Source organism: Carettochelys insculpta, chromosome 21 (genome assembly GCF_033958435.1).
Source record: "Carettochelys insculpta isolate YL-2023 chromosome 21, ASM3395843v1, whole genome shotgun sequence".
Classification (NCBI taxonomy): domain Eukaryota; kingdom Metazoa; phylum Chordata; order Testudines; family Carettochelyidae; genus Carettochelys; species Carettochelys insculpta.
Genome location: NC_134157.1, coordinates 21,328,601 through 21,356,439, shown reverse-complemented (window position 1 = coordinate 21,356,439; position 27,839 = coordinate 21,328,601). Strand labels below are relative to the sequence as shown.

Sequence of the window (27,839 nt, the reverse complement as noted above, 5' to 3'; positions counted from 1 at the left end):
CTCCTGATGTAGATGTGTTTTCACAACTCCTACAATCCTGGAGCGTCTATAATAAATCTTACACTAACACAGTTATCTGTATCTAGTGAGATGTGTCCTCCCTGAGACAGGGCTCCCTGCAGTTTTACATCCATGTTGACCAGTCTGAACTGGCACTGTTTCTTCATCTATATACATTTCAGTATATAACAGAGTATAACTTTTAATATTTATCTCTTAAAACTAATTTCCAGCACTTGAGGAAGCTGTGTCCCATCTCAGGAACACAAAACCAGTTACATCAGCCTACAACCCTGTCATGTTATTGAGTTCCTGAACTAATGTACAAGTTAGTACCTTTAATATGAATGGGGCAGTTTATACTTCAGAACTTTTGTGTCATGCTGTGTATTTTACTTGAATGTGGAATTTCCCTTTGTGTTGTCATAGCATTAAAGATTTTCTTTCAGAAATAAGCAAGGTGTTTTCTCAGTATTCATGGTCTTCTTTGACCTACTCACCCTTCTTGCCTTTTAGGTTCGCATGATGAAAGAGAATGATCCGCCCTGGAAGCCCACTTTCATTGTGAAGCCTGATGGCGGTTGTCAAGGGGATGGAATCTACCTCATTAAAGACCCCAGTGAAATAAGACTGGCAGGAAACCTCCAGAGCCGGCCAGCTGTAGTTCAGGAATATATCAGCAAACCATTGCTAATTGACAAACTGAAATTTGATATTCGTCTATATGTCTTACTGAAATCTTTAGAACCATTGGAGATTTATATAGCCAAAGATGGACTCTCTAGGTTTTGTACAGAGCCCTATCAAGAGCCCACCCTCAAAAACTTGCACCAGGTATTTATGCATCTAACTAACTATTCACTGAACATTCACAGTGGGAACTTTATCCATTCCGACAATGTAAACACAGGCAGCAAAAGGACTTTTTCAAGCATTCTCTACAGACTGTCTTCCAAAGGGGTTGACATCAAGAAATTGTGGTCAGATATAATTGCATTGGTGATTAAGACTGTTATTGCACTGACTCCAGAGCTGAAAGTTTACTACCAGTCTGATATACCAGCAGGAAAGCCGGGGCCAACTTGCTTCCAGGTAGGTCAGGAATTTTTATGAAAGGGTTGTAGTCCCATGAAATATAGCCACATCTTTGCTCTAACCCTTCCTGTAACTGTATTGGAGTGAAGTTATTTTTATTCATAGATTAAGCCTGTGTGTTTAATTCACTTCTAAAAAAGTTTTGTCTTTATTTTTTTTTTTTTATAACTAGTGAGGATAGTAGTTGAAAACTGGACAATATCCTGCCTAAGTTCATAATTTTTATTCTCCTCATCACATTTTTGGCTTGTAGTCAGTCCGTTATCATGAGTGTCACAGAAGCCACCTTACTACATCTTTAAACTCATCCTAGTTTTTGTAGGATTTCAATCACATCCAAACACTCCCCTTTGTAGCTTCCAGAGGGCAATGTTGAGAGCTCCGAATCAAAATAATAATAATAATAGATGCTCAGATGGTGAGGAGTGTAGTATAAATACCTAGACAGAGGCATGGTGAAGGTCACCACTGAGGATCAGAATACATAAGCTAACAGTAAATGCTGAGCACTTAGCACATTTCCAAATCCCCTACCCTCCTTCTCATTCCCTTTTAGCACTTCCTTCCAAATGTTGGCATCTGGATGGCCATCTGTGTTCTCCACATAAAAGGCCAATTCAGATTATTGTCACTTGCAGAAGTTAGGTGGTTTGTCACATTGCAGTTTCTAACTGGCCCAATCAGTTTAAGTGGTAGCATAAACCAGCTCACTAACCCAGGAAAAACTTCCTCTACCCTCATGGGATTTTTTGCTGTTTTTGTGTTATATTTTTGGTGAGAGAGGAATGGAAGAAAGATGAGTCATGAAATGTCCAGCATTGCAAGTGACCTTTGCAGAACTGTAATTCAGGCAGGCCGCGCCAGAAACCCATGACAGGCTATGATTATATTAGTGAACACTATCATTAAAGTGGAGATGACCACTGAAGCAGCAATTTACCAATTAGTGTCTAAATCCACAATAAAATGCTCTATGGATAACTACATTCAGACATTTTTTATTTCCCTTCCCACATCGAAGAGCCTGTAAATAGCAGCAAATCTGTATTCTGGCCACATGCAATAACTAGATGAGTCTACAGTACATTGGTTTCCACTACGGGAGAGTTGTGTGTTTTCACTTACCTTAATCATCTCAGTAAAGTCTGTGCATTGTGCTGGCAGCCTCAAGAAGGGAGAATCCATATTGCAGTGCATTGTGCAAAACACCAAATTATCTGGAAAAAAACTCACTGTCCTAGTAAAAGAGGTTATGTGAAATCGGGCTTAGCTTTTGTTTTGGTTTGGTTTGGTTTTGGTGAGGATTGGTAGGTTGAGTGTGGCAGCTATGAAACTGGAATGAATTGGAGAAATTGTGGGGGCAAGAATGCTCACTTTTCTGCATTTCTTTAATCAAGAGTTGCATGTCCCTAGTCTGGGGAACTGCTTCCCCAAGAATGGGGTAAAACAAAAAATTTAGGTAATCACATTAACTCTCCAGTTCCGTGAGTAGGATGGGAGCAAAGGCCCTTTAGTTAGATGAATAACTCATCTGCTTGGTATGTAATGATCTGTGCAATTCTCTATACGAAATCACAGAGTGAAACTAATGTTGTGTTGTGTTATGCACAGATTTTAGGATTTGACATTCTTCTAATGAAAAATTTGAAGCCTGTGTTACTTGAAGTAAATGCAAACCCCAGCATGAGAATAGAACATGAGCAAGAGGTAAGACCTTCAACCTGACATGTTGTTAGAATGTAATTATTTGGGGGGTTGATTTTTTTTTTTGGTCTCTGTGTTTTTGAAAGAAGGAAGCTGTCTGCTAATATGAAACCTGCAAGGAATTTTGTAATTTTCTGCTTTACAGTCATTGCTAATCTGATATTCCTGAAACATCACTTATTGGAATTGTGAAAGCTTTCCATCATCTTTGTCAGAAATGCACTTACTCACCATCCCTAGCAGTTAAGTTAATTACATGTAGGTGAATATTAACCATTTTTTTCGGTTTGTATGTAAATGTTAACACTGATGGCAATACCCTTTTTAAATATATTTAGGTGACTTGACTAAAATTTCCATAGTATCATTTTGTATATGTTGAGATAAATATACAATGACAGACCATAGACCACTTCAGTAAAGAATAAAAATTGAGACCCAAGGGATATGAAGAAACTTGGAGCAGCTGTGCAATAAATAAGCAGCAGTTCTTCACTGAACAATTGTATTTTTTACAAATTAAAGCTTTCTCCTGGAGTGTTTGAAAATGTCCCGAGCCCTGTTGATGAAGAAATAAAAGTAGCTGTCATCAGAGATACCCTTCGTCTAATGGACCCGCACAAAAAGAAGAAAAAGGATAACCAGTAAGTATATTAACTTAACTCCTGTTTAACAACTTTTGGGTTTTAAAACCTCGCTTTTGTAATTGTTCGTGCTTTTCTAAATAACTACACTGTGATCTAATGAGATCAGAATCTCTGTGCATAGCTCTTGACTGCGTATCCTATAGTAGTTTTGAGCACTTTTATTCTAATAACTTGATCCAGCTTCAGTGCTAGTGAGTTAATTGTCCATACTTACTGTTGCTATGTTGTTATGTATTTGATTCCTAAGCACCATGTTTGACTCACAGAGTCAGCAAATTCAGATTCTTCTTTGAGTGCTGTCTTTGTGGGTGCTGCACTCTAGGCGTTGCTGTGACCTCATGCGATCAATCTGAGATTTTTCTGAGCAGTGATCTACTGTCCTGCCCATACACAGGAGGAACCTCGTGGTGCTGGTGACCCCTGCTGACTACGCACCTGGCGTGGCTCCCTCTTTTCCTAATCTACCGTCCATCGAGCGAGTTGCCCTTCCTCTTTCAATTAAAAAAAAAAGAAGAGAAAATAGAGACTTAAAAACTCTTGTTGTACTCTTTCCCCATCCTTGTAGCCTTAACTTGTTTCAAGACCCAAAATCCCTCTCTTGTCCCCTTCAGTCACCAATCACCAAGCCTTGTTCCCCTGGGTTGAAAAAAATATGATACTGGTAGGGATACAATGCCTGCCTCTGATGGGCATTCCTCCTCCATCAGAAGCCTCAGAGAAAGCCATATACTGCAGAAGTGCTCTCACTGTGAAGCTTGAAGGCCAGAGCCAGACGAGACAGGGAGCTTCACCTCAAAATGATTCTGCTAAAGAAATCCCTTCAGCCTGCAGAAGAGGACTCCTCCAGTTGCCCAAAACCTGGGACCAAATACAGAGCTCAAACATCCTCCAGAACAAGGAAACGAGCCTCTTCCACTCCACACTCAGACTCTCACAAATCAGGAACTTTCCTGGCTAAATTGCTGCGCATGGTACTGACTTCCAGAGTCAGCTCTGGCAACAAACAAGGACATCTTTGGTGATGCCTCAGTATGGGTGCTGATGATGTATAAACGGGCAAAATCGGGGCTGAGATGTAAGAGCTCCTTTATGGCACCAGTGACACAATAATCTGTACCAAGGCAGACCCACACCAACATGCAGCCTCCATTGGCACTGATTCTAACAGACTGCAGCACCAATGCACAAAACACAAACTTCACTGACCACTGCCAAGACAGTGCCTAAGTATACAATGCTGAAACAATCCTCAGCAGCAACTCAGTTTCTTCAGCACAGGGACACAGAAGTCCACTCAATGCTGCATCCTTGGCACTGACTGCTCCCCACTGAGGAGACTGGAACAACCGCCCTTATCTCCCTCACTGTGCATCTCAGATAGTGAACCTGACATCAGAGACAGGACAGTAGGTTCTCTTCCCAACATTCCTTGGCTATTCAAAGATGCCGTCCCTAGGATATAGGACACACAAAAGCACAGCTCACTACACTCATTTAAAAATGGTATGGGTAGCTATGAGCATAACCTCCACCTGTGTATGAGCCATCAGGTTCTCCCCCACTTGAAACCCCAAGCACAGCATCCAAAATTGGGAAGAGGAGGTACCCCCACAAGGAAGAGGACCCAAAACACACACAAACTGCAGACAGGTCTGCATGACACAATTCATACTCTCCACTGGATGAAGTGGTACACTGGACACACAGACTCTGATAGACAATCTGAAACAGTTTCAGGACTCATTAAAAGGGTTGCCACTGCTCAGGCAGTTGACCTTCAGGAAGTCCAGGAGAAACAACTTAAGCTCCTGATAATGTTGCAACCATTAACCAATACTAAAATAGCACTGCCAATGGATGAAGCTGTATTAGAGCCGGTGGAAACAATATGGCAAACACTGGTGACAGCTCCCCCTACAAGCAAATGAATGGGTAGGAAATACTTCATATCTGGAAAGGATATGGATTTCCTATTCTCTTGTCCACAACCAAATTCACTTGTGATTGATGCTATACACCACTGCTCAAAGCAACCACAGTTCCAGTCTTTACCACAAAACAGACCATAAGTGCCTTGACCTGTTTGAGTGAAAAATTTACTCCTTGGCTACTTTACAATTGTGAGTAGCAAATTATTCGGCCCTGTTAGTGACTTACCGCCATGGCAACTCTGCTAAACTATGAGAGCTCCTGGAACACTTAATGGAAAACAAATGGGCACCACTTCAGGTCATTATTGAGGAGAGTCAGACACTATCCCTTACAGCCCACCACACCACAATAGATGTGGCAGATACAGCAGCCCATATCACTGCAACTGCAGTGGTGATGGGTAGAGCCTCATGGCTCAAGGCCTCAGGTATCACAAAGGACTTCCAAATGAAAGTCAAGGACCTTCAATTTGACAGGGTGTCCCTTTTTGCAGCAAACATGAATGAAGTCCTACACACAATGAGCGACTCCTGAGCCACCTTGGGAACACTTGGTATATACACTCCACCAAACAAATGAAAGTGGTACACCCCGCACCAGAAGCCCAGCGGCAACTGTAGTCAAAAAGGCTGGGTGTACACTAGAGAGTTTTGTCAACAGAAGGGGCCTTTTGTCGACATAACTCAAGGAGCATCTACACACTTAAAGCATTCTGTCCACAGTTGCTCTGCATTTGCCTCAAAAGTATCATCCCTCAAAAATTTGAGGCATACCACACTGTCGACAGAGTACTGTTGATAAAAGTGCAATTTAGAAACTTCCGTCAACAGAAAGGCCTTCTGGTTTTCGGGCAGCCCTGTTTGCAGAACTGCCATTCCGCCTTAGCATGTCTTTGCCCATGAAAGTTTATGCTCCAAAATATGTTAGTTTATAAGGTGCCACAGGACTTCTTGTTATTCCGCTTTCTGTCAGCAGAGGGCAGTGCAGTCTGGCAGTTCTCTGTCGACAGAGCAAGTTGTTTGTAGGTGCAATCTGTTGACAGATGTTCTGTCGAGATTTCCTTGTCGATAGTAACTTCTGTCAACCAATGCTTCTAGTGTAGACATAGGCCATGTCTACACTAGCCAAAAACTTCGAAATGGCATGGCCATTTCGAAGTTTACTAATGAAGTGCTGAAATACATATTCAGCGCCTCATTAGCATGCAGACGGCTGCAGCACTTTGAAATTGAAGCAGATCGCTGCTGCGCGGCTCATCCACACGGGGCTCCTTTTCGAAAGGACCCCGCCTATTTCGAAGTCCCCTTATTCCCATCTGCTCGTAGGAATAAGGGGATTTCGAAGTAGGCGGTGTCCTTTCGAAAAGGAGCCCCGTCTGGACGAGCCACGTGGCGGCGAGCCACGTCAATTTCAAAGTGCTGCGGCCGCCCGCATGCTAATGAGGCGCTGAATGTGTATTTCAGCACTTCATTAGTAAACTTCGAAATGGCCATTTGCATGGCCATTTTGAAGTTTTTGGCTAGTGTAGACATAGCCATAGCCTAATAGTATAGATCCTTTGACCAAAAGTCAAAGATCACTGACAGGACACAATGGGCCAGCATTGCAACAGACCAATGGGTCTTAAAGGTCATCTCATTGTTGCCCTTTACATCTATCCCCCTTCTCATTGCTCCTCCCCATCCATCATCGGGGCCCCTGCTACACCCACAGTTTCAACATCTCATGCAGATAGGAGCAGTTGAACCAGTTCCACAGCCGTATTGAAGGAGAGACTTCTACTACAAATATTTCCTCACTCAGAAAAATCCAGGGGATGGAGAGCAATATTTCATCTCAGAAGGATCAACAAGTTCATATACAATCACATATTCAAAATGGTTACTCTCACCGTAATCATCCCAGCCCAGTGTTCCCTCTAATTTTTTCCATCCGTATGTGGAATAAATTTTGTTGTGTGCACCAAGGCATGTAGACATGTGCAGCACCAATAGAAACGCACGTTGCCAGGTCTGAGTGGCTGTGGTCACTCTGCTAAGCTGCTGGGTGGCACCTCAGTCTCTCTTAGGTGGCTGCTCAAGCACTCATCTTACAGGGAACACTGACCCCAAGGCTAGACAAAGGAGACTTTCTCTCAGCCCTCAACCTTCAAAATGCTTTCTTCCATATCATGACTCACCCAGCGCAGAGACACTTCTTGTTCTTCACACTGGGACCCCAAACCTAACAGTAAGAAGTACTACCATTCAGTCTATCCACTGCTTTAAGGGTCTTCTTCAAGACACTGCCAGTGGTCATGACACATCTTCGATGACAAGGGGTAATCATACTCCTGTACTGAGATGATTGTCTGATCAAGGGCACCATGTACACAGAAACACTAGTGATGGTACAGAGCCTGGGACTGCTGATCAACTTTCAAAAATGGATCCCTGAATCAACTCAAAAACCAGAATCCATAGGGGCGCATCTAGACTCCATACAAGCTAGAGCAATACTCCTGATTCGAGGTCCTCTCTTTTCTGATTACTAAGGTTCAGTTCAAATGGACCAATTCCCATGACCACACTAGGAGAGGTCATTACTTCATGCATGGCTTGGGCGTTACTCCAAAGCCCGCCACCTCAGAATGGGCAGTGCTCTACAGACACAGAGAGTGGAGCACCCACACGTATGGCACTTGAAGAAAAGAGAAAGTTATGTACCTTTTGTACTAACAATGGTTCTTCAAGATGGTGTGGGTGCTCCACTACCCTCCTGCCTCCCTTCTACTTTGGAGTCCTTTCAGCAAGATTTCACGGTGGAGAATGAATGGAGGGAGCTAGTCAGTGGGTGCCAATGGCACCATGAGGTGCATTCTGCACATCCGCAGGAGAGCACTGCTAGGAGGAATCTGAGATTGCCACTATGAGGCCGTGCCAACACCTAGAATAGAGCATCCACATCTTGAAAAAATGTTGTCACTGCACAAGGGGAATAACTTCCTCTGTTGTATATTCATTTTGTTTTGAAAGTTACACAATGCTCTGTTGGTGAATGACATGCTCTGTTGGAGCTGAAATACGTAGAAATTGCTTGTAAAAATTGTTGCCCTGTGCTACCATATTAAATGTAATTGTTCAAAAGCACAATAGTCTATTACAAGTAACAGCTACTATTTTAAAGGTGAAGCTGATCTGGGAATGAGACTACCTTGGAGGAACAGTAATACAACCTGCGCAGAAGACTAGATTAAGGAGAGAAAGCAGAAATGCTTTCTGTTTTAATGTAACACCTTGGGTGCATCTATATTAGGAACTAACTTCTAAGTTAACTTCAAAGTTAGGCACTACATCAAAGTAGCCAGCAGAGAGTCTACACACATTTTTCCTTTCAAAGTTGACTTCGAAGTAGGGAGCCCAGCTTTGCAGTCCTTACTCCATTCCCTGGAATGGACTAGTGGTGTGTGTAGATGCTCTGCTTCGAAGATGCTTACTTCAAAGTTGTAGTTTGAGACAGACTCAAAGAGCTCCCTACCTTTAGCTCAGTAAAGGGTGAGTGGTGACTTGATTACACACTAGGGGTGCATCTACACTAGCCAGCTACTTCAAAGTAGCTGGCAGAACTTCGAAATAGCACACGTCGCGTCTACACACGCCATACACTATTTCAACGTTGAAATCGACGTTAGGCGGGGAGACGTTGAAATCGCTATTCCTATCCAAAGATAGGAATAGCACCCTACTTCGACATTCAGCGTCAAAGTAGGGTGTGTGTAGATGATCCGCGTCCTGCGGCATCGAAATAGTGGGGGTCCTCCATGGCGGCCATCAGCTGAGGGGTTGAGAGATGCTCTATCCAGCCCCTGCAGGGCTCTGTGGTCGCCACGTGCAGCAGCCCTTAGCCCAGGTCTTCTGGCTGCTGCTGCTGCTGCTGCAGCTGGGGGTCCATGCTGTGTGCATGGGGTCTGCAGCCGGTTGTCGGCTCTGTGGACCTTCTGCTGTGCAGGCCGAGTGTGTCTGGGAGGGGCCCTTTAAGGGAGCGGCTTGCTCTTGCCCCAGAAGGGCTAGTCCAGCCTCTTACCCCATCCGCAGGCTTTGCTGGCCCCTTATTTTGATGGAGAGTGCTTGTGTGTGTGGATGCTCCGCATTTCCTTCCGGGGCGGCTCCTTTCAACGTTTCCCATCACTACATCAACGTTGAATGTCAACGGCACCAGCCCTGGAGGATGTGTAGACGATACGTGTCGAAGTAGCCTATTTCAATGTTCTTACTTCAAGATAGGCTACTTCGACGTAGTGTGCTAGTGTAGACATAGCCTAAGTGGGGATATGATAGAGGTATATAAAATTATGAGTGGTATGGAGAAAGTGAACAAGGAAAAATTATTTAGTTGTTCCCTTAATTTCAGAACTAGAGGACACCCAATGAGATTAATGGGCAGTAGGTTTAAAACAAATAAAAGGAAGTTCTTCTTCACACAGCACATAGTTAACCTGTGGAACTCCTTGCCAGGGGAGGCAGTGAAGGCTAGGACTATAACATGGTCTAAAAAAGAGCTAGATAAATTCTTGGAGGTTAGGTCCATTAATGGCTATGAGGCAGGATGAGTAAGGAATGGTGTCCCTAGCCTCTGTTTTTCAGAAGCTAGAGACGGATGGCAGGAGAAGGATCTCTTGATTGCTACCTGTTTGGTCCACTCCTTCTGGGGCACTGTCAGCAGACAGGATACTGGGCTGGATGGACCATTGGTCTGACCCAATACGGCTGTTCTTATGTTCTTATAAACTGCATCTCTGTTTTCCACTTTCCACACACATTCCTTCTATGTAAGGGTCCAGTTTAAAAGTTATAGCTAACTAACCAGTTAGAGAGACAGAGAACAATGTAAAATATTATATGCATCCATCACAATACTTTTGCTATTCCAATTGTATTGGCTACATGGTTAAAACTGAATTGGACCCATTAAGATCAGAAAAGTAATATAAAAAAGTCATAATTTGAAAGTCAACCATTCATCAAACATCCTCCAGTGTATTTTTAGTGATAAGTTGCTAATTGATATTGTTTTAAGTGAGGTTTAGCAGTGCGTGTAAACTCAGTTTGAACACATGGGAAAATTTGAGAAAGAAGCCACAAGCTGCAAATGAATGGCATTGTAGACAGGTGACTTTTCTGCTTTGGGGGTGGATTTGATTTCCCTTTAATTATCTTGTAGATTAAAATAAATGAAGCATCAAACTGAAAGTGAGTTTTAGAAATCATCCAAAAGTACTTCATTATTGGAAGAATTAATAGGTCAGACATATTCTGTAGTTTAATTTTTTCCTTAGTTTTCATTCTTTGTGGAGCTTTGATTTTTCCCCTATGAAGTGATATAGTACATTGAAAGTGCAAGTTAAGCAAAATGATGCAGTGCATTTATTAAGCTGTACATCTGATTTTTTCCAGCAACTTTCAGAGCCTTCAGATCCACTAAGAGCCAATAATTATTTTGGCAATGCCAATAGTAAATAAGTAAAAATGTGCAGTGATACAGACCAGTTCAAGTGAATACACTAAATGTTTCTGTGAACTATGTATTTGCTATGTGAACTGAATTTTGCATTCGCTTAGCATTATAGCCCTTTACAGTCTTAGTTGTGACCCTGCAGATGCTTATGCATCTGCCTACTTTCAGACAAAAATTAGCCTCATTGTTTTCAATGGGACCACTCCTACTTACACTCAAGTATATGCGTGTTTTTGCATGATCAGCAGTGCCTTATCATACTGAATGGTAAAGAACTAGACTTCTTTTAGCAGAGTATTGAGGGAGGCCCTATGTTGTCCAGTGATGGGAGGTACATGGTTCAGAATAGAGTAGAATGGAAGAGCAGCCCCAGCACAGTAATCTCCCTTCCTTTCCTACAAGCCCACGGAAACCCCTAAATGTTGATGGGCTATGAGTGTTTGGGAGGCATGTCCTGAGCTGGAAAGGAGGCATGGGATTCCCATTGTCTACAGTATGTTCTTGTCTAGCACTGTCAGATAATCTTGTAGAAGTTGCTGCATTACCTTCCTCCTCATGTCCGTATTTTCTTTGTTATCGGCCAGTTCTCTGCAGCAGAACCAATCACAGCAAAATTTCCTGAGAGATCCATTTGTGCTAGAGAGGTGTCCTGGTCTAAGCATGCAGAATCTACAAGGCTGGAATGTCCTGTCTCTTTGATTCCCTGGTGCTTCAGTTTTGGGACTCTGTACCTCATGTTTGGAGGTATAAACTCTCCTCAAAAGAATCATTATTATCTACAGAACATCAGCCATGGAATCTTCCCAGTAATTTTGACATGAACCTCAATAATTTGGGGCCAAGTTTATTCTGTAGAGAGCCTGTATTTGGAACATCTGACAAATCTGTTGAGTAGCAAAATTGAAAACGTTCTGTCTTCTTGCAGTATGAATATTTACTGAATGGATGGCTAACAAATTAACTGGTCCTCCTAATTCCAGGTTTGAACCTTTATGTATGTTTCCAGGTCTCATTTATTAATCTGCAACTGTAGTTACTTTGTTCCCAAATTTACAGTGCTGAAAACCTCATCCCAGCACCATTAATAGCCAGTGTTCTACTGCCATCTCATGAATGTAAAATAAAAAGACATATGTCCCTTTTAGTGGCCATGGTTAGTTTACACAGGCATGATCTAGAGTTATAGCCTTGTGATGTAATATTAATCTTTTATAACTTAGGATGTAAAATGCATCCTAATATATTACAGTGTTTCCTACAGTTAAATTTACTCTGAGTTGCTCTTTGTGGTTCACTTGCATTTCATAACTTTTTGAGGCAGAGTAAGTGATTTGATCGAAAGGAAATGTGCACAGTTAAATGAATGGTCTAATGATGCTAAATGATACTGAAGTAAATCAATTTTGCTTATGTAAACAGAAGTTTAATTAAGATAATCACCAAAGCAAATGATTGTTCGGATTGCGCTTCCAGTTGAAAATCTGAGTCAGAAGGGCCATATCTACACTAGCCCCAAACTTTGAAATAGCCACGCAAATGGCCATTTTGAAGTTTACTAATGAAGCGCTGAAATGCATATTCAGCACTTCATTAGCATGCGGGCGGCCATGGCGCTTCGAAATTGACGCGGCTCGCCGGGAATAAAGGGACTTCGAAGTAGGCAGGGTCTTTTTGAAAAGGAGCCTCGTCGGGACGAGCCGCGCGGCGGCGAGCTGTGTCAATTTCGAAGCGCCGTGGCTGCCCGCGTGCTAATGAAGCGCTGAATATGCATTTCAGTGCTTCATTAGTAAACTTCGAAATGGCCATTTGCGTGGCCATTTTGAAGTTTGGGGCTAGTGTAGACATAGCCAAGGTTTCACAAAACTTTCTTCTGTTTTGGTATCTAATTTCAAGCATTTATAGCAGCAATAATAGAACATTTACATTAAAATGTTTAATAGCCATTTCTTAACTGTAAGCAATTTACTCCTCTTCAGAGAAGCTTTAGGTTTAAGGAGAAGAGTCTATTCTTTTACCAGACTTAAACTTTGATATGCATAGCATACTCTGCATAGTCACAGTGAGATGCTAGATGGAGATAGTTTGGTGTATAATTGGTAGCCATGTGTATCACTTAGTGTGTGCATGCTCCAAATATCTTTTGAAAATCATTCACATGAGCTTATTCCTTCCAGCTCTGATGACTTGCTTCCCTGTTGTGTCAGAAGGAAATGTTTGAGTCTTGGCTTATTAATGCTAATTAGGCTGGAGAAAATAAGAGAATTCTTTTTCAGAAAATGGTTGGTGTTATAGTAAGCCATTGTTATAGTTATTGTTTAAATCTTGGTGCTTATTATGGGTCCCATTATATTCTTTTGGATTTATATATTTAGCTTGGAATAAGCTGAATGTTTCCTACATAGCTCAAGAGATATACTAAACATTCTGTACTTCTGACATAGAAAGCATTCAAAAGGTAATGGGTTTTTAGCTGTGTGTTTTCACCATTTTTTCATATTTATTATTATTAAAGCTATCATTTGGTCATGGAATTGTACTTGCTTCTCACCTAATAAAAAGATGTTGGTGCAAATCCACAAGTAACATATGCCTTTTATTCTAAATGGAAGCCACCAGTGATGATAACAGGAAAGAAACATTTTACAAACCAAGTGAAATGTAATCTTGGCTTTTACTAAACTTATCTGTTCATTATGTTTGCAAGAACAGGTGTTCATCATCTGGTGTGATCTTGCTGTTGTGCTGTTCATCTGTATTGCTTCTTAAGTGCTCATTGCCAAACCAGACAACTCTAGGACTTTTCAGCTTTGAGTTCAGCCTTGATATTTGTTTGCATTACTGTGGTTGATTTTACTTTCTTGCAGGACACCCAGTGCTACTTGCTCAGTTCCCATTCTTTGGTTATATGGCTCTACTAAGTGACAAATGAGATTAACTATTCTTCTACCCAGGGAAGTCCACGATGGGATCTCTTGTGATTTTTACAAGATCAGTAAGGCTGTGTCTACACTAGTCAAAAACTTCGAAATGGCCATGCAAATGGCCATTTCGAAGTTTACCAATGAAGCGCTGAAATACATACTCAGAGTTTCATTAGCATGCGGGCGGCTGCAGCACTTCGAAATTGACGCAGCTCGCTGCTGCGTCGCTCATCCAGACGGGGCTCCTTTTCGAAAGGACCCCACCTACTTCAAAGTCCCCTTATTCCTATGAGTAGATGGGACTAAGGGGACTTCGAAATAGGCGGGGTCCTTTCGAAAAGGAGCCCTGTCTGGACAAGCCGCGCGGCAGTGAGCTGCATCAATTTCGAAGTGCTGCGGCCGCCCACATGCTAATGAATCACTGAATATGTATTTCAGCGCTTCATTAGTAAACTTTGAAATGGCCATTTGCATGGCCATTTTGAAGTTTTTGACTAGTGTAGACATAGCCTAAGCAAGCTTTAGTTGATACCACCCTGTTCTGAGAGACCAACTGTAATTCTAACTTGTGTCCAGGTTTAGTTTAACAGTATGCAGCTAACAAAGAAGGAAACTTCAGTTAAAGATTTGCAGAAACTAGTCATTGCTTTTTATTTCTTTTTTCCAGTAGAAGGGTCACACACCTGCCTCTCTGGCAATTTCTGCTGATGTGGGGCTAAAGAGTGGGGTGTGGGTTGAGGAGAACGTGATACTCAGCAGTGAATGAGGATGAAGGAATGAAATAATATTTTTTTCTATTCTTGCTCTACTCCTGAAGGTCTAATTCTGCAAGTTGTATTGTAAGCCACTGTAAGAGAGCTGTCAACATTCTTACTTTTGGACCGTGTCTACACCTAATAAAAATTTTGAAATGGCCATTCTAATGGCCAAATTGAAGAATACTAATGAGGTGCTGAAATGCCTAGTTAGCATGCCGGCAGCCTTGGCAGTTTGAAAGTGCCACAGTTTGCTCCGCACGGCTTGTCTACACTGCGGTCCTTTTTGAAAGGACCCCACCAACATTGAAATCCCCTTAGGATTTATTCCTGAGGGGATTTCGCTGTTGGTGGGGTCCTTTCAAAAAGGACCCTGGTGTAGACAAGCCATGTGGGAATGAACCGCAGCACTGCTGCTGGCATGTTAATGAGGTGCTGAATATGCATTTCAGTGCCTCATTAGTATTCTTCAATTTGGCCATTAGCATCGCCATTTTGAAGTTCTTACTAAGTGTAGACATAGCCTTGGTCCAATTTCTTACTGTTGCTGCTAATACCTAGAAGCTGAGAATCAACTAGGCTTCTGGTATATCCATTTACATTTTAAAAAAAGCAATGGACCACCTAGATTGCTGCATTTGGTTAATTTTCCAGGTACTTTTTAGTCAGTTTCACAACCTTCCCCTCACCAGTGCTCCCAAGTCCTGTTTAAAGAGAATACAGGCTTATAGATGTGTGATGGTGTCTGTCTTTTAAAGATTCATGAAAATAAAATAATTCATTCATGCCATTGGTTAATAATTTTATCTCAGTGTATATATTTCTGAGATTATGATTATAATTGTCTGACCATCGCCTGATGCCCCTTCCTGGTAAGGGATACCAGGCTTCTGTTTCCCCTTGTTCTGGGGTCTTTAAAACTCCACACACTTTTGCTCATCCAATCTCAACCATTTTTGGAGTCTGGTTTCTTTATTAACAACATTTTCCAAAAAGCAACCACAACACTGAACTTTCCACACAGCAGGGCGCAGCCTTTTCTCCTTGAGGTACTGTCCTTTCTGGGTACCTGAGAAACTGAAGAAGATGCTAGGCCAGCTGGCCTTCTTCTAAAGGAAAACCACAACTTTCAGCTGGATCTTCTTCCCCAGCCTCAGTAAATGGCTCCCCTCTGGGAGCACGAGCTCTCATGCAGAGGAGCTAGAAAGGTTTCAGTCATCAGGCTTGTGACAAGGATTATGTGATCTGGGAGGGCTGAAGAGTCTTGGTGCATACGTGTGTGGAGGAGATGATGGTGACAGCTGTAGAACCATGTTCTCTGATAAGCAGATTTGTGACTTTATTTGTTCTCAGTTCCGTTGTAAATTTGTATATTTTAGTGTTTGTTTATAACTGTAGTAACTGTATGATGGCCTGCAATGATTCTATTTTTGCGATTGCCAGTGTCTTCCTTTTCATATATTTTATGTTGGGCTCTGTTTGGTGCTCACAAGAATAAAGCAGTAACACTGCCTGGAGGCAGTCATGGTTTGTGCGTGGGCTAGCATCTTAAACTTTCCCAGTCAACACCATGCTAGTGCAGCTGATTCTGAACTGGTAGTTTATCCTCTCCTGTTATTCCAGTACATGCAATGCCTGAACTACTGCAGTTCCTGTGATTTCATGTTTCTCAGAAGGCCTTGAGTCCTGACATGCAGTGCTTCCTTTTCTAGTACCAGATTTCTCCTGTGCAGAGGAAGTTTGATTATGCAATGATTTGGTGATGCTCATAAAAGAGGACTAAGCAGAGATTCACACAGCTTGTTCTCATTTATTCCTAATTTAAATTACAGCCTTCAGAGTTAAAATAGTTGTCCATCACTCTCAGGACCATGAGAGAATTTGCTGGAGTACAGGAGGTCAATATTGTCTAGCAGCATTACCAACATGTCCACTGCCAACTGAGCTCTTAGAAGACATTTACGGGTAAATTACAGCTAAATAATAGCACAGAACACTGAGAGCCAGACTGGTGTCTGGTGACAAACTTTATGGGACCACTGGAAGCTTGGCTACACCCATGATAAGTAGCCATCCAGCTAACTAAAATCATACTGGATTACTGATGTTGCTGGGCGAGAGAGTACCAGATTAGAGAGGTTCAACCTGTACATTCATCTCACTGCCAAACTCACCTAGTTTTTAATTTTTAAAGATCCGTTTAAACATGTTGGCCTTCGCAACCAAAGGATTCATTTTGTCCATTCCAACGAATACTACTGCACTTCTTTTGTCACACTGATATTTTTGTCAATTGCACTGCTAGCTTCTTCAGAGGACAATCTACTAGGAAGGTAGTAAAGTATAAACTGAATTTAAGACCTGCACCGTTACTACAGCAGCCAGCTTTATAAAATGTAACTGTTTACACATCTACACAATTGCAAGCTGTCACAAATCTCTGTATAGGCATCACAAGATGCACACTCAGTGCATTCATTTATGGGGAGAAGTCAGTAGTGGGAATACAGCATGGACCTCCAGCATGCACAAACAAATGTGCTGTTGTCATACTATAAGAGCAGCTGTACTTGTCTGAGACAGTAAAACCTTGGAGAAGTGCGCATTTCTTGATTTTGTTCTCATTTGAATTCTAAGCTGTTTTTCCATAGAGAAGCCATGAACCAAGCTCACCATTCTGTTGTTCATAGCATGGGTTTCTCAGGCCAAATCTAGCTTTGATTTCACATGTAGGCTCTAAAACATCAGTATTTCTTTCGGCCCAGCACCTTGTTATGGCAAAGAGGCTCGCTTGTTCCAATGATTTTCAGTTGTCAGGAGCTTCCTGTTCCTGGGAAGATCTCCCAAGGCACATAGGTCTGAGGGGGATCCCAGACAAAGCACAGTCCAATCCCCCTAAGTCCTCAACAGTTGGTCAGGTGGAGGAATGACTTTGGATCTCAGTGGCTGCAGATGAAGGCTGCAGCAAGTTGGAGATGCCCAGTCATCTTGGACTTTCCCTGCCACTGAGCCCCAGACCTTCATGGTGCACCTACAGTGACAACAGCTTCTCCATGTTAAAAGGAGTCACTTGTGGGGTTCTACCATGGGAAATAACATTCCTACCATGGGCAGAGTTTTGGTTACAGGATCAGACTCCTGAATCATATCAGGAACTGTATGTAAATCAATGGTAGACATCATCTTCAAACCAAGGGCTTGCCACTGAATGAATGAGAACCCTAGCCTGTTCCTTTCATCTGCAACCTCCAGTTCTGCATTTGTGCTATCCCTCTAGAAGACCACACTTGTGTAGAACCATTATAATACAAGGCAGTGAATCAGTCTACAATGGGACTGGTGTAGCAGAATCTTATCTGCATCAAAACCAGAAGATTTGGTTTGTGGTTTTGTATACTTGGCTTGCAGGGTCATTCAGTAAAACCCACTGCTTAAAGTCATTTTCTCCTCTACTATATACAACATTGTTTGTTGTAGACTGAGCTCAGTCTACTACAGGTTTCATAAAGCCAACAATTAACTCTTTACTGCTGCCAGAGCTGTTTTTTTTAACCCCTGTTAGTAATTAGTTGGTTTTTTTTTTTCCTTCAAGGAACACTCCACCTCATCTCCAAAGAAAATAACACTGCCAGTGTAAATGGATTTTACAGTTAGGGAGCTGAGCAGGATATGAAAACCATGCTGTGAGCACAATGAAATGAAATAAGAGAGAGAAAATTAGCAGTCACTGTGTACAGCTGAGATCCATTTAAAACTAAAATCCCCTTGAGCATGCAGTCTGAAAGCATGATGTGCTAGTACCTCTTGTTTAGACCTAATTGTTATGCTGGAATTAAAAATAGAGGTAATACAAATTTAATGTTTTGGATCAATGTAAAATAGGGAAATAAAAGCATAAATTAAAAATAATAGGGCTGACTCACTACTGTGTTTCTTCATTTCTGTGCTGGTATGATTCCATGAGCACTGGAGCAGCGCAGTGTTGAATTAACCCAATGTGCAAAAAGTAGAGAGACTAGAGAGACCTCCTGACATTAGGATCCACCTTATGGGACCTGATTATGCTAAATAGAAAATCTTTAAATATTCTGTATGATCTAAGGGGGGAGGCTAAGACTTTCTGATATGTTTATGAGTTCTCAAAATTAAATGCTAGCTTAGCTAACATCCATACCATAGGCTGATTTATGTTTAATTATAATATTTAAATATTGGCTTTTGATAGCTAAAGTAATGGCATTATTTCTAGTGTGTTGCTGACTTAAAGAAAGGAAAATGGTAAAAGATGTATTATTATTTTGGTACTATTAACTGGCCTATTTACAGTGCAGCATGATACAAAATTAAACCAATGTTGACACATTTCTATTCCGTTTACTTTTATGCTGCTTCATTAACAGGAGAAAGGGCTGAGTTGGCATCCCTGACATAAAAGAGCTCTTCTGGCATAAACTTTGTTTCTTGGGCCTATTATCAGAGACAAAGCATTTTAAGCAAGTTACCTGCATGCACCCAGCTTAATAAAGGTAGAGCTGTATGGTAACTGCATTGACCTAAGACAAGGGATTTGGATTGATTGTCTGAAGTTACACTCTGTGCAGCTGTCTTTTTTTTGATGTCTTAGAATTGCACGAGCTCCGAATAGTGCAATGGATGGGACTGCATCACTAAAAGTCACAGAAATAATTTCTGTGCCCACTACCAAAACAAAAAAGCAGTCCAGTAGCACTATAAAGACTAACAAAATAATTTATTAGGTGAGCTTTCGTAGGATAGATCCACTTCTTCAGACCATAGCCATACTAGAACAGACTCAATATTTAAGGCACAGAGATCCAAAATAGTTATCAAGGTTGACAAATCAGAAAAATAGTAATCAAGGTGGGCAAATCAGAAGAGGAGAGGGGCGGTAGGAGGGGCCAAGTATCAGAGAGAGAGCCTTGTTAGTCTGTAACTTCGAGGACAACAAGAACTCCTGTGGCACCTTATAGCCTAACAGATATTTTGGAAAAAAAAAAAGCAGTCTAGTAGCACTTTAAAGACTAACAGAATAATTTATTAGGTGATGAGCTTTCGTGGGACAGGCCCACTTCTTCAGACCAGAGCCATGTGGTCTGGCTATGGTCTGAAGAAGTGGGCCTGTCCCACGAAAGCTCATCACCTAATAAATTATTCTGTTAGTCTTTAAAGTGCTCCTGGACTGCTTTTTTGTGTTGATAGTATATAGACTAGCACGGCTTTCTGTCTGTTACTAGATATTTTGGAGCTTAAGCTTATGCGCCAAAATATCTGTTAGTCTATAAGGTGCCACAGGACTTCTTGTTGTTCTGGTGGGGCGGGGGGAGTCAAGAGTCAGGTAAAACAAAGTATGTAAAAGAGTCCTTATATTGAGCTAGGTAATTGGCGTCCCGGTTCAAATCACGTGTTAATGTGTCAAATTTCAATGTAAAAGAGAGCTCAGCACTCTCTCTTTGTAGGAGATTCTTAAAGTTCATTTTCAGTAAAACACAGACTTTCAGGTCATTAACAGAATGGCCCACTCAATTAAAGTGCTGGCTGACAGGCTTGTGAGTTAAGAGCTTTTTGATGTCTGTTTCACATGCATTCATTTTTTGTCATTGTGTTTACCGATCATCCTATATACAAGGTATGTGGGCATTGTTGGCACATGATGGCATATATGATGTTAGCAGAGAAACAAGAGAATGTGCCCGTGACTCTGTGAATAACCTTGTTAGGTCGAGTGACGGTATCTCCAGAATAGATATGTGGACAAAGCTGGCAATGGGGGCTTGTTGCAGGGAAAAGTTCCAGGATTGGTATTACTGTGGTATAGCCTGCAGTTGCTGGCGAGAATCCCCATAAGGTTGAGGGGTTGTCTGTAGCAGAGAACAGGCCTGTCACCTAGTGCCTTCTTGAGCATTACTTCCTGATTTAGGATAGGTTGTAGGTCTTTCATGATGCATTGCAATGGTTTGAGTTGGGGGTTGTAGGTAATGACCAGTTGTGTTCTGTTGTTGGTTTTTTTGGGACTATTATTTTGTTTAGTCTTTAAAGTGCTGCTGGACTGCTTTTTTGTTTTGATAGAAGATGGCCAACTCACTGTTACTGTTGTACTGCTAAACATACCCTGACATGGCTTGCTGCTGCATTGGATGAGCACTACGGCAGTAGAACTATGTTATAGGTAAAAAAGACCTTGCTTCCATGTGCTATATTCTGGCTCCCTCCTCCCTCAGATTATTTTGTTAGTCTTTAAAGTGCTAGTTGACGGCTTGCTTGTTTTGTCAGAATCCAGACTAACAGGGCTACCTCTCTGTTATTACTCTTAGGTTTGGTAAGAGTCATCACGTCCATATTCTGTTTAGAACCATTAGCGAATAGAGCCAAGAAAGTCAGATGTGTTATCCTCTCTATTTCTACTCCCTGTATCCTTGCTGACTCAGTTGGATGACCTATTACAGCCAGAGATGAATTCCTTTTTCTGCTTGAAACCATCCTGACTCTCACCCTTAATTTTTACAGCAATCTTTTTTCCTTATTCTTCTTTAGATTTCTAGTCAAGTTTCTACTACTCAAATGATTCTCAAGGAATTCCTATGCTCCAGTCCTTCAGTTAAAACCATATTTCTGCTTTAAAATGGACAAAATGCATCCATATTTCTCTTTTCACATTGGACTCTAAGTCCTTTAATGTTAATGTTTTGCTGTTTTCCTGCATTCATCTAAATGTGACCCAGTTTCCTGTTCAGGAGCTCTCTGGCATACACTTTCTTGCGTACATGGAGCAGACCCTTTCTCCTCCTTACATGGCTTGGTTTTTTAACTGCCAACTGCAGTGTCATTCCTTCTCTGTTTCCTTTGCCCATTCAGTCAGCTACTGAATTTGCCATATGGAAGGGAGAATTCACACGTGACCTTTTTTCTCAAAGTGTTTTGAAGCAAATCGGTGAAGTCTGTTACCTTGCCTTTCTGTACTGTATGGAGGCTAGGGTGATGGCTAACTTAAAAATTATTGCAATTAATGCTTGAGCAGCACTAGTCCGAATTACTGTTTAAAAGTGTAACAGCAACAAAGGGTCCTGTGGCACCTTATAGACTAACAGAAAAGTTTTGAGCATGAGCTTTCGTGAGCACAGACTCACTTCAGATTTCCAAGACCAGCATCTGATGAAGTGAGTCTGTGCTCACGAAAGCTCATGCTCAAAACTTTTCTGTTAGTCTATAAGGTGCCACAGGACCCTTTGTTGCTGTTACAGATCCAGACTAACACGGCTACCCCTCTGATACTTGTTTAAAAGTGTGTTAAGCAAAACTTGCAGATGTCTAGGTACGGTGGCCCTTGCAGCTGCCATGGGCCCTGAGGCAAGGTGGGAGAGGGGCCTGGCTTCGTGCCCTGGGAAGGGCAGAGCCAAGAGCAAAAGGGGCAGGGTCAAGGGCAGTCAGTCCTCAGTGCTCTCTGAACCGTGGCACTGCCCCTCCCCACCAACCACGTGGAGCAGCACAGTAGCACTGCTGCAGCAATTCAGAGGAGTTCAAAGCGCTGGTGGTTGCCGCTGCTGCCAAAGTAGCAGCTGTGGTGGCCGGAGTTCTGGGCCCCTTTAAAATGCTGGGCCTGGGGGCAGCTGCCCCCTTTGCCACCCCACACCCCCTGTCGGCAGGCCTGCCGGGATACCATCTTTCTCCAGTATTCCTACTTCGCTCTCATGAGCATTTTATCTGATGTTCTATTGACTGATTGATTACAGACTTAAAATAGCTCCCTTACTATGAATGCCTCCAAGTTTCAGAATCCGCAAAATAGGAAGGAGCAGATGATGGTGGGTATGGTGATGTGGGAATTGTTTTATGATGGCTTGAAAAGTCACTTGATGGAGAATGGTGATTATAAGAAGTACTTTAGTCTTCAGTTAAAAAGTACAGCAAATAATTTGTACATGCCCTGGAGCTGACTGTAATGTGGAGAAGAAGAGGTCTTCTTATCGAAAGATAGATTGTTTGTTAAAGGAATTTAGCTCACATTTAATAGGCCATGTTTTTAGGGACAAATATGCACAATTCAGTTAGATATATCTGGACAGTAATTGATTTAAGCTATACTCCTGACATTGACTTATTCAGTAATCTGCATAAATTAGTTCCTCTATCAAGCCATCTTCGATAATATAAACACAGGAAGAGCGCTTGCACAGTTAATAATTGTACAGTAAAATTGAATTTTTTTCAAAAAGGAAAATGTAAGATAATGTGATGCTTTCTTCTGTTGTCCTCCACCGTACCTACTTACCCTTCCCAGGCAGCCTTTCCTTTTGCCATCTTAGTAGTAGTTATTGATTTGTTTGTACCTGGTATCCACTTCTTTTTTGTTTTATAGTTACTGTACATGGTTCCTGTAAACATTACATTTACAACACCGTAAACTGGTACCTTAAGTACCATTCTGAGCACATTTTTTTCATGACATTACAATAAAATGGAGGTATTCTCCAAGTTATCCACACAAAGCACAGTCTCAGAGGGGTAACAATGTTAGTCTGTAGCTTCACAAATAACAAGCAATCCTATAACATCTTAAAGGTTAACAGATTTATTAGGTCATGAGCTTTTGTGGGTAAGATCCGGTTCTTCAGATGACTGGATCCAGTCATCTGATGATGTGGATCTTACCCATGACAGCTCATGACCTAATAAATTTGCTAGACTTTAAGGAGCTACAGGACTGCTTGTTACTTATACAAAAAGCTTCAGGAGTTTGTGTTCACAATTTCATTCTCATTTTGATTATTCTTTATTTAGGAAATTAGAAGTTCTAATTAAATGTCACTCATTCGCACAAATGTCATACTAAACCGCTCTAAGCTCAGCAACAGATTCATTTAGGATTAAGACCGTCTGTCTTAATTCTCATGACTGCATAAGAATTCTGTTATCTATGGTCCACTTTGCTTCAAGGTTTTCTGTAACATGCATTCATATGCAATGTACTGAACATTTATTTCTGATTTTTTTTAAATCACTACATCAATTCCTGCATCTAGGCGGAGTGTGAATGCAGTTTTATTTTGAATCGCTGAAATGACTCCACATTGAGGGACAGCTGGAAGCCCTTAGAACATACCCAGCAAGTAAAGCAATGACAGGCCTGGTTCATTTAAAAATTTTAATGGATAAGAATTGATGTGAGTTACAGAATTTTAAAAGGTTTTATTTTCAGCACTGTGCAATTAATTGGCCCAAAAATATACCAAGCGTTTACAATAATTGGTATGCTGCAGTGCCCCGAGCTCTTGTGTTAACCTCAGTCTGTTTTTATGTTATTAGACTGGGACTGGAGACCTGTTTGTCCAATTAGAGTTGACTCATAATATTTTGAAAAGCAGCTAATCAAATTAAATTTGTTTTGGGATCTGTTTTCCTTTCTTTTTACTTTTCATGCTCTTACTAAACAATTTTACTTTTGAAAAGGTACTAGAGAATTCAGTCTGTCCAGAAAGTAACACATTTCCATACAGGTTGGTGTTCCCTTCCCTCCCTGTGACTCTCCAAGGGCAATAAAACTATGGGATGCAATGAGGAGACAGGAAAGATGTTCCCATTCCTTCCTATAATCCCTTCTAGCCTCCTGTTGTCCAAACACAAAAATGCTATGTAACCTGTGGAAGAAGCTGGGAGAAAATGGAGAGCAGCTGTCCTAAGCAGCATAAAAAGTCCATGGGGTTCTGGGATGTATATGACAACTGGGCATAGCTCTTTGGCTATGCCTGCGCTAGTGAGTTTTGTTGACAAAACCCACAGAGCATCCACACTAAAAATACATTCTGTTGACAGAATGCAACACTTTCGTCAAGAGCCTTCTGCGTCTCCCGCATGAGGCAGAGCGCCTTTCTCGGCAGAACTGGTCAACAAGAAAGCCGTGTGAATTCTCCCGGGGGCCCTCTGCCGACAGACAGGGCTTCTGGGTCACTGGGCAGCCCTGTCTGCTGTGCTTCTGGTTGGCTATTCTGTCGAGTGAGCGGCCAGCAAGCTTGGCTGTTCTCTGTTGACAGAGTGGATCAGCAAAGCTATCCACTTCCATGTGTGGCCGCAATCTCTCAGAAAAAGTTTTGTCGGAAGAGCTCTTCCAACAGTAACTCCTGTCAACAGATCACTGTAGTGCAGACATAGCCTTTGTGTACAAGGAACTGAGTGTAACCACGTCAGATATTGTGCCCTACTCTTTGATCCTGTCTTGCAAACCTTTACAGTCAGGTGTAGCACCCAGGAGCGCAAGTAGTTCTATTCATTTCGGTGTGTTCATAGTAATAAGTTAGCCTCTCAGGGTTTGCGGTGTTGGCTGGCATTTACCACCTGCACCCTAAGTAAAGCATTGACACCAGTTTTCCATGAACTCTTGCATTGCAGATTGTCTATGTCTGTGTCTCTTTTTACACAGGCACTCATTAGTTTGTAGCCTGTTACAGAGTATTTATATAAAGTAAGTTACCTGTATATTTTATTGAAAGCTGTTCTTCATTTTAGAATTCATTAACCAGTGCAAAGGATTATTTTTTCACAGTCCTGTGATTGCATATGGATTTTTTTCAAAATGTTAATAATCATTTTGAGTTCAGTATCCATAAATATTGACTTTGCCCAGTTTTGCAGCATTACAGAATGAACCCTGGTGCCTTTGCAGAGGCCTCGAAACAGCAAAGCTCTTTGGGATAATCAGAAATGCTGTGTTGAATCAGGGCCTCAACTTTCATTGATTACAAACTTCCGCTGAAAGTAATGGGAACTTAAATCAGCCACAACGACAAATCTGAGCTTACAATATTTGCTTTCTTAGCCTAGATGTAATTAAAGAAAAGTAGGCAGGGAGGGCAAGAGTCATCAATGCACTTGTGCACATATGGAAGTGCTTTACTGAGCTGAGATTTAGTGTATTTAAGAAAGCAAAATTAGTGTAGTTTGTAAAGCCGGTGGATCTTCCTTTCACACTGAGGAAGGCTTATCCATGTGAAACAATGGAGACAGCATTTCACATTCTTGCTATCTCAAGGCTGAAACGTTTTCAAGCTGAGAGGGTTAATGTCACTGGATTTAACAAAGACTTAATTTCTAATTTGTTTTCAGCTTGACTCTGCTTCTTCCTTGCCTCTTTACCCCAGGGTATGTACATACTGCTGCTGGGAGATGTGATTCTTACAATGGGAGGCAGCATTGCGCTAACTCGGCTTGAGCTGGCACACTGAAGATAGTAGCTCTGCCAAGTAGATGGTTGAGGCTGGCCACCCAAGCTTGGACCTTAGGGGTTGGTCAGGCTTGGGCTGAGGAAGCCAACCCAAGCTGCCACCCATGCAGCAACAGCCACAGTTTTCTGCAGCACACGAGCACCTGCTGCTGTTACGCACGCTCTCAGGCACCTTAGGGATCCTACCACAAAGTATGAATTCATTTTACCATAACAGTGTTAGTTTGGCTGAACTCTGCAGATTTAACACTGTCCCGTATTTAAAGTCGAGGCAAACTGGATATATTTTTAAAACCCTAGAAGGAATGTGAAGTGTCACTGAGGAGTCAGTTAGGAGAGTAACAGAGGGGTAGCTGTGTTAGTCTGGATCTGTAGCAGCAACGAAGGGTCCTGTGGCACCTTATAGACTAACAGAAAAGTTTAGAGCATGAGCTTTCGTGAGTTAGCTCACTTCTTCAGATGCTGGTCCTGGAAATCCTGGAAAGTAACTTTCTCCCTCGGAAAATGATTTGATTCAAATGTATTTTTGTTGCTTCTATAGGAAAAAAAAAATCATACCTTGGTGCACATGCTGCAAATGGCTGCTCCCCTCTTTCTCAGCCCTAATGTATTAATCACGACCTGTCCCGTGCCTGAAAGGAGAAGAAAAATGTTTTCTGTGTTGGGGTGCAGCTCAGTCTTTTTTTTTTTTTTTTAATTCATACATTTTTAAGAGACAATGCTGTGTCTTTCTTTAAAAGTTCTGGCATAATTTTTCCCTTAGTTTTCGGCATAGAAAGGCTGTAGCATTTAGAGTTAATAATACATATTTTCTTGTGTCTTGGGACATCCGCTATTGGAGCATGGACCAAAGCCTTCTTGCTTTCCACACACGTCAGCCTACTGTCCTCCATTAGCACAGAGTTACTCAAGTGAGTAAAGTGAGTGAGATTTAGCTCATTGTGTCAATACATTTAATCTTTCCTTCCCTGTGATGCTCGTAGTTCCCGGCTTCTCCTTTCCATTCGCTCCCAAATGTGTCTGAACTCATGTGAACCCATGGGTGGTGGGTGACCCCACAGTTTAGGGAGGCAAGGACCCCCCCCCCCAACACACCTCTTTGACCTGAGGCCCTGCCCCTCACTATGGCCACAGCCCAACCCCTCTCCCCCCACACAATGGGGCCAATGGCCCCTGGAGGTCCAGGGAGCCAGTGGGTGGTGTGACTGCAGCTGGCCCTGGATAAATGGACCTGCCAGGCTGATGTGGCTGCAGCCAGCTCCAGAGCTCTGGGGATCTGGTAGGCAGTATGCCTGCCCACCCTGGAGTTCCAGGGAGCCAGCAGGCGATGTGGCTGCCTGGCCCTCAGCCTTCCTTCCCCAGCCTCTGCTGCCCACAAGAGCAGGCTGGGGGACGGAGCCTGGAGGCCTCCAGTACAGCACGGGAGGTGCCAGGTGAAGCACTTTGGGAAGGCATTGCCTTCCCCTGCCTACGAGACCCACCACCCGTGCGTGAGCCTGAGATTCTGTAGGTTGATTACACAATTTCTTTGGGCCAGATTTCAACTGATGTAAATGGATTTAGTTTCCTGGATTTACTCCCTTGATTTAAACTAATTTAAACTAGATGAGAGTCTGGACATTCCATTATATTCCCTGGCAGGTAGTTCTGTTATTGCCTAAGTGTCTGCCACAATTCTCATGATAAGCCAGCACTGTAACAGGTGTTCTTGGTTGGAAGTTGGTTTACATACGCTCAACCTTGGGACATTGTATGATGTCATAGGCAGGGCTGGTAGCTCTGCCGAGTATGAAGGTTGCTCATTAATTCCTGTCATGAGACACTCTTTTCAGTTGCTTATATCTTTTTGCCAAACTTGAACCAAGCTGATATCTTCCATGCAAGGAGCGCCCCTCTGGCTTCATTTCTTTTTGAAAATTTCAGCCAAAACTATTCAGCTGTTTACAAGAATGTGACTTGGAAAACATAACTAGTTTTGCTCATGGTAGCAACTTCTGACAACTTTTTCCTGAAAGAAATTCAAGTGCCTCCATGCTTTGGTGCTGGGACTTGAAATTGG

At 42.1% G+C, this 27,839-nt stretch overlaps 1 protein-coding gene across 4 annotated transcripts in view; it reads left to right on the top strand.

The window, feature by feature from the left end:
- Nucleotides 1-27,839, top strand: part of TTLL11 (tubulin tyrosine ligase like 11) — a 140,793-nt gene that overhangs the window by 42,684 nt on the left and 70,270 nt on the right. For all 4 annotated transcript variants that reach the window (XM_075015449.1, XM_075015450.1, XM_075015451.1 and 1 more), the window contains 3 exons: nt 517-1,092; nt 2,707-2,802; nt 3,325-3,443. In XM_075015449.1, coding sequence (XP_074871550.1) covers nt 517-1,092; nt 2,707-2,802; nt 3,325-3,443 — 791 coding nt within the window. The remainder of the gene's footprint in view (nt 1-516; nt 1,093-2,706; nt 2,803-3,324; nt 3,444-27,839) is intronic.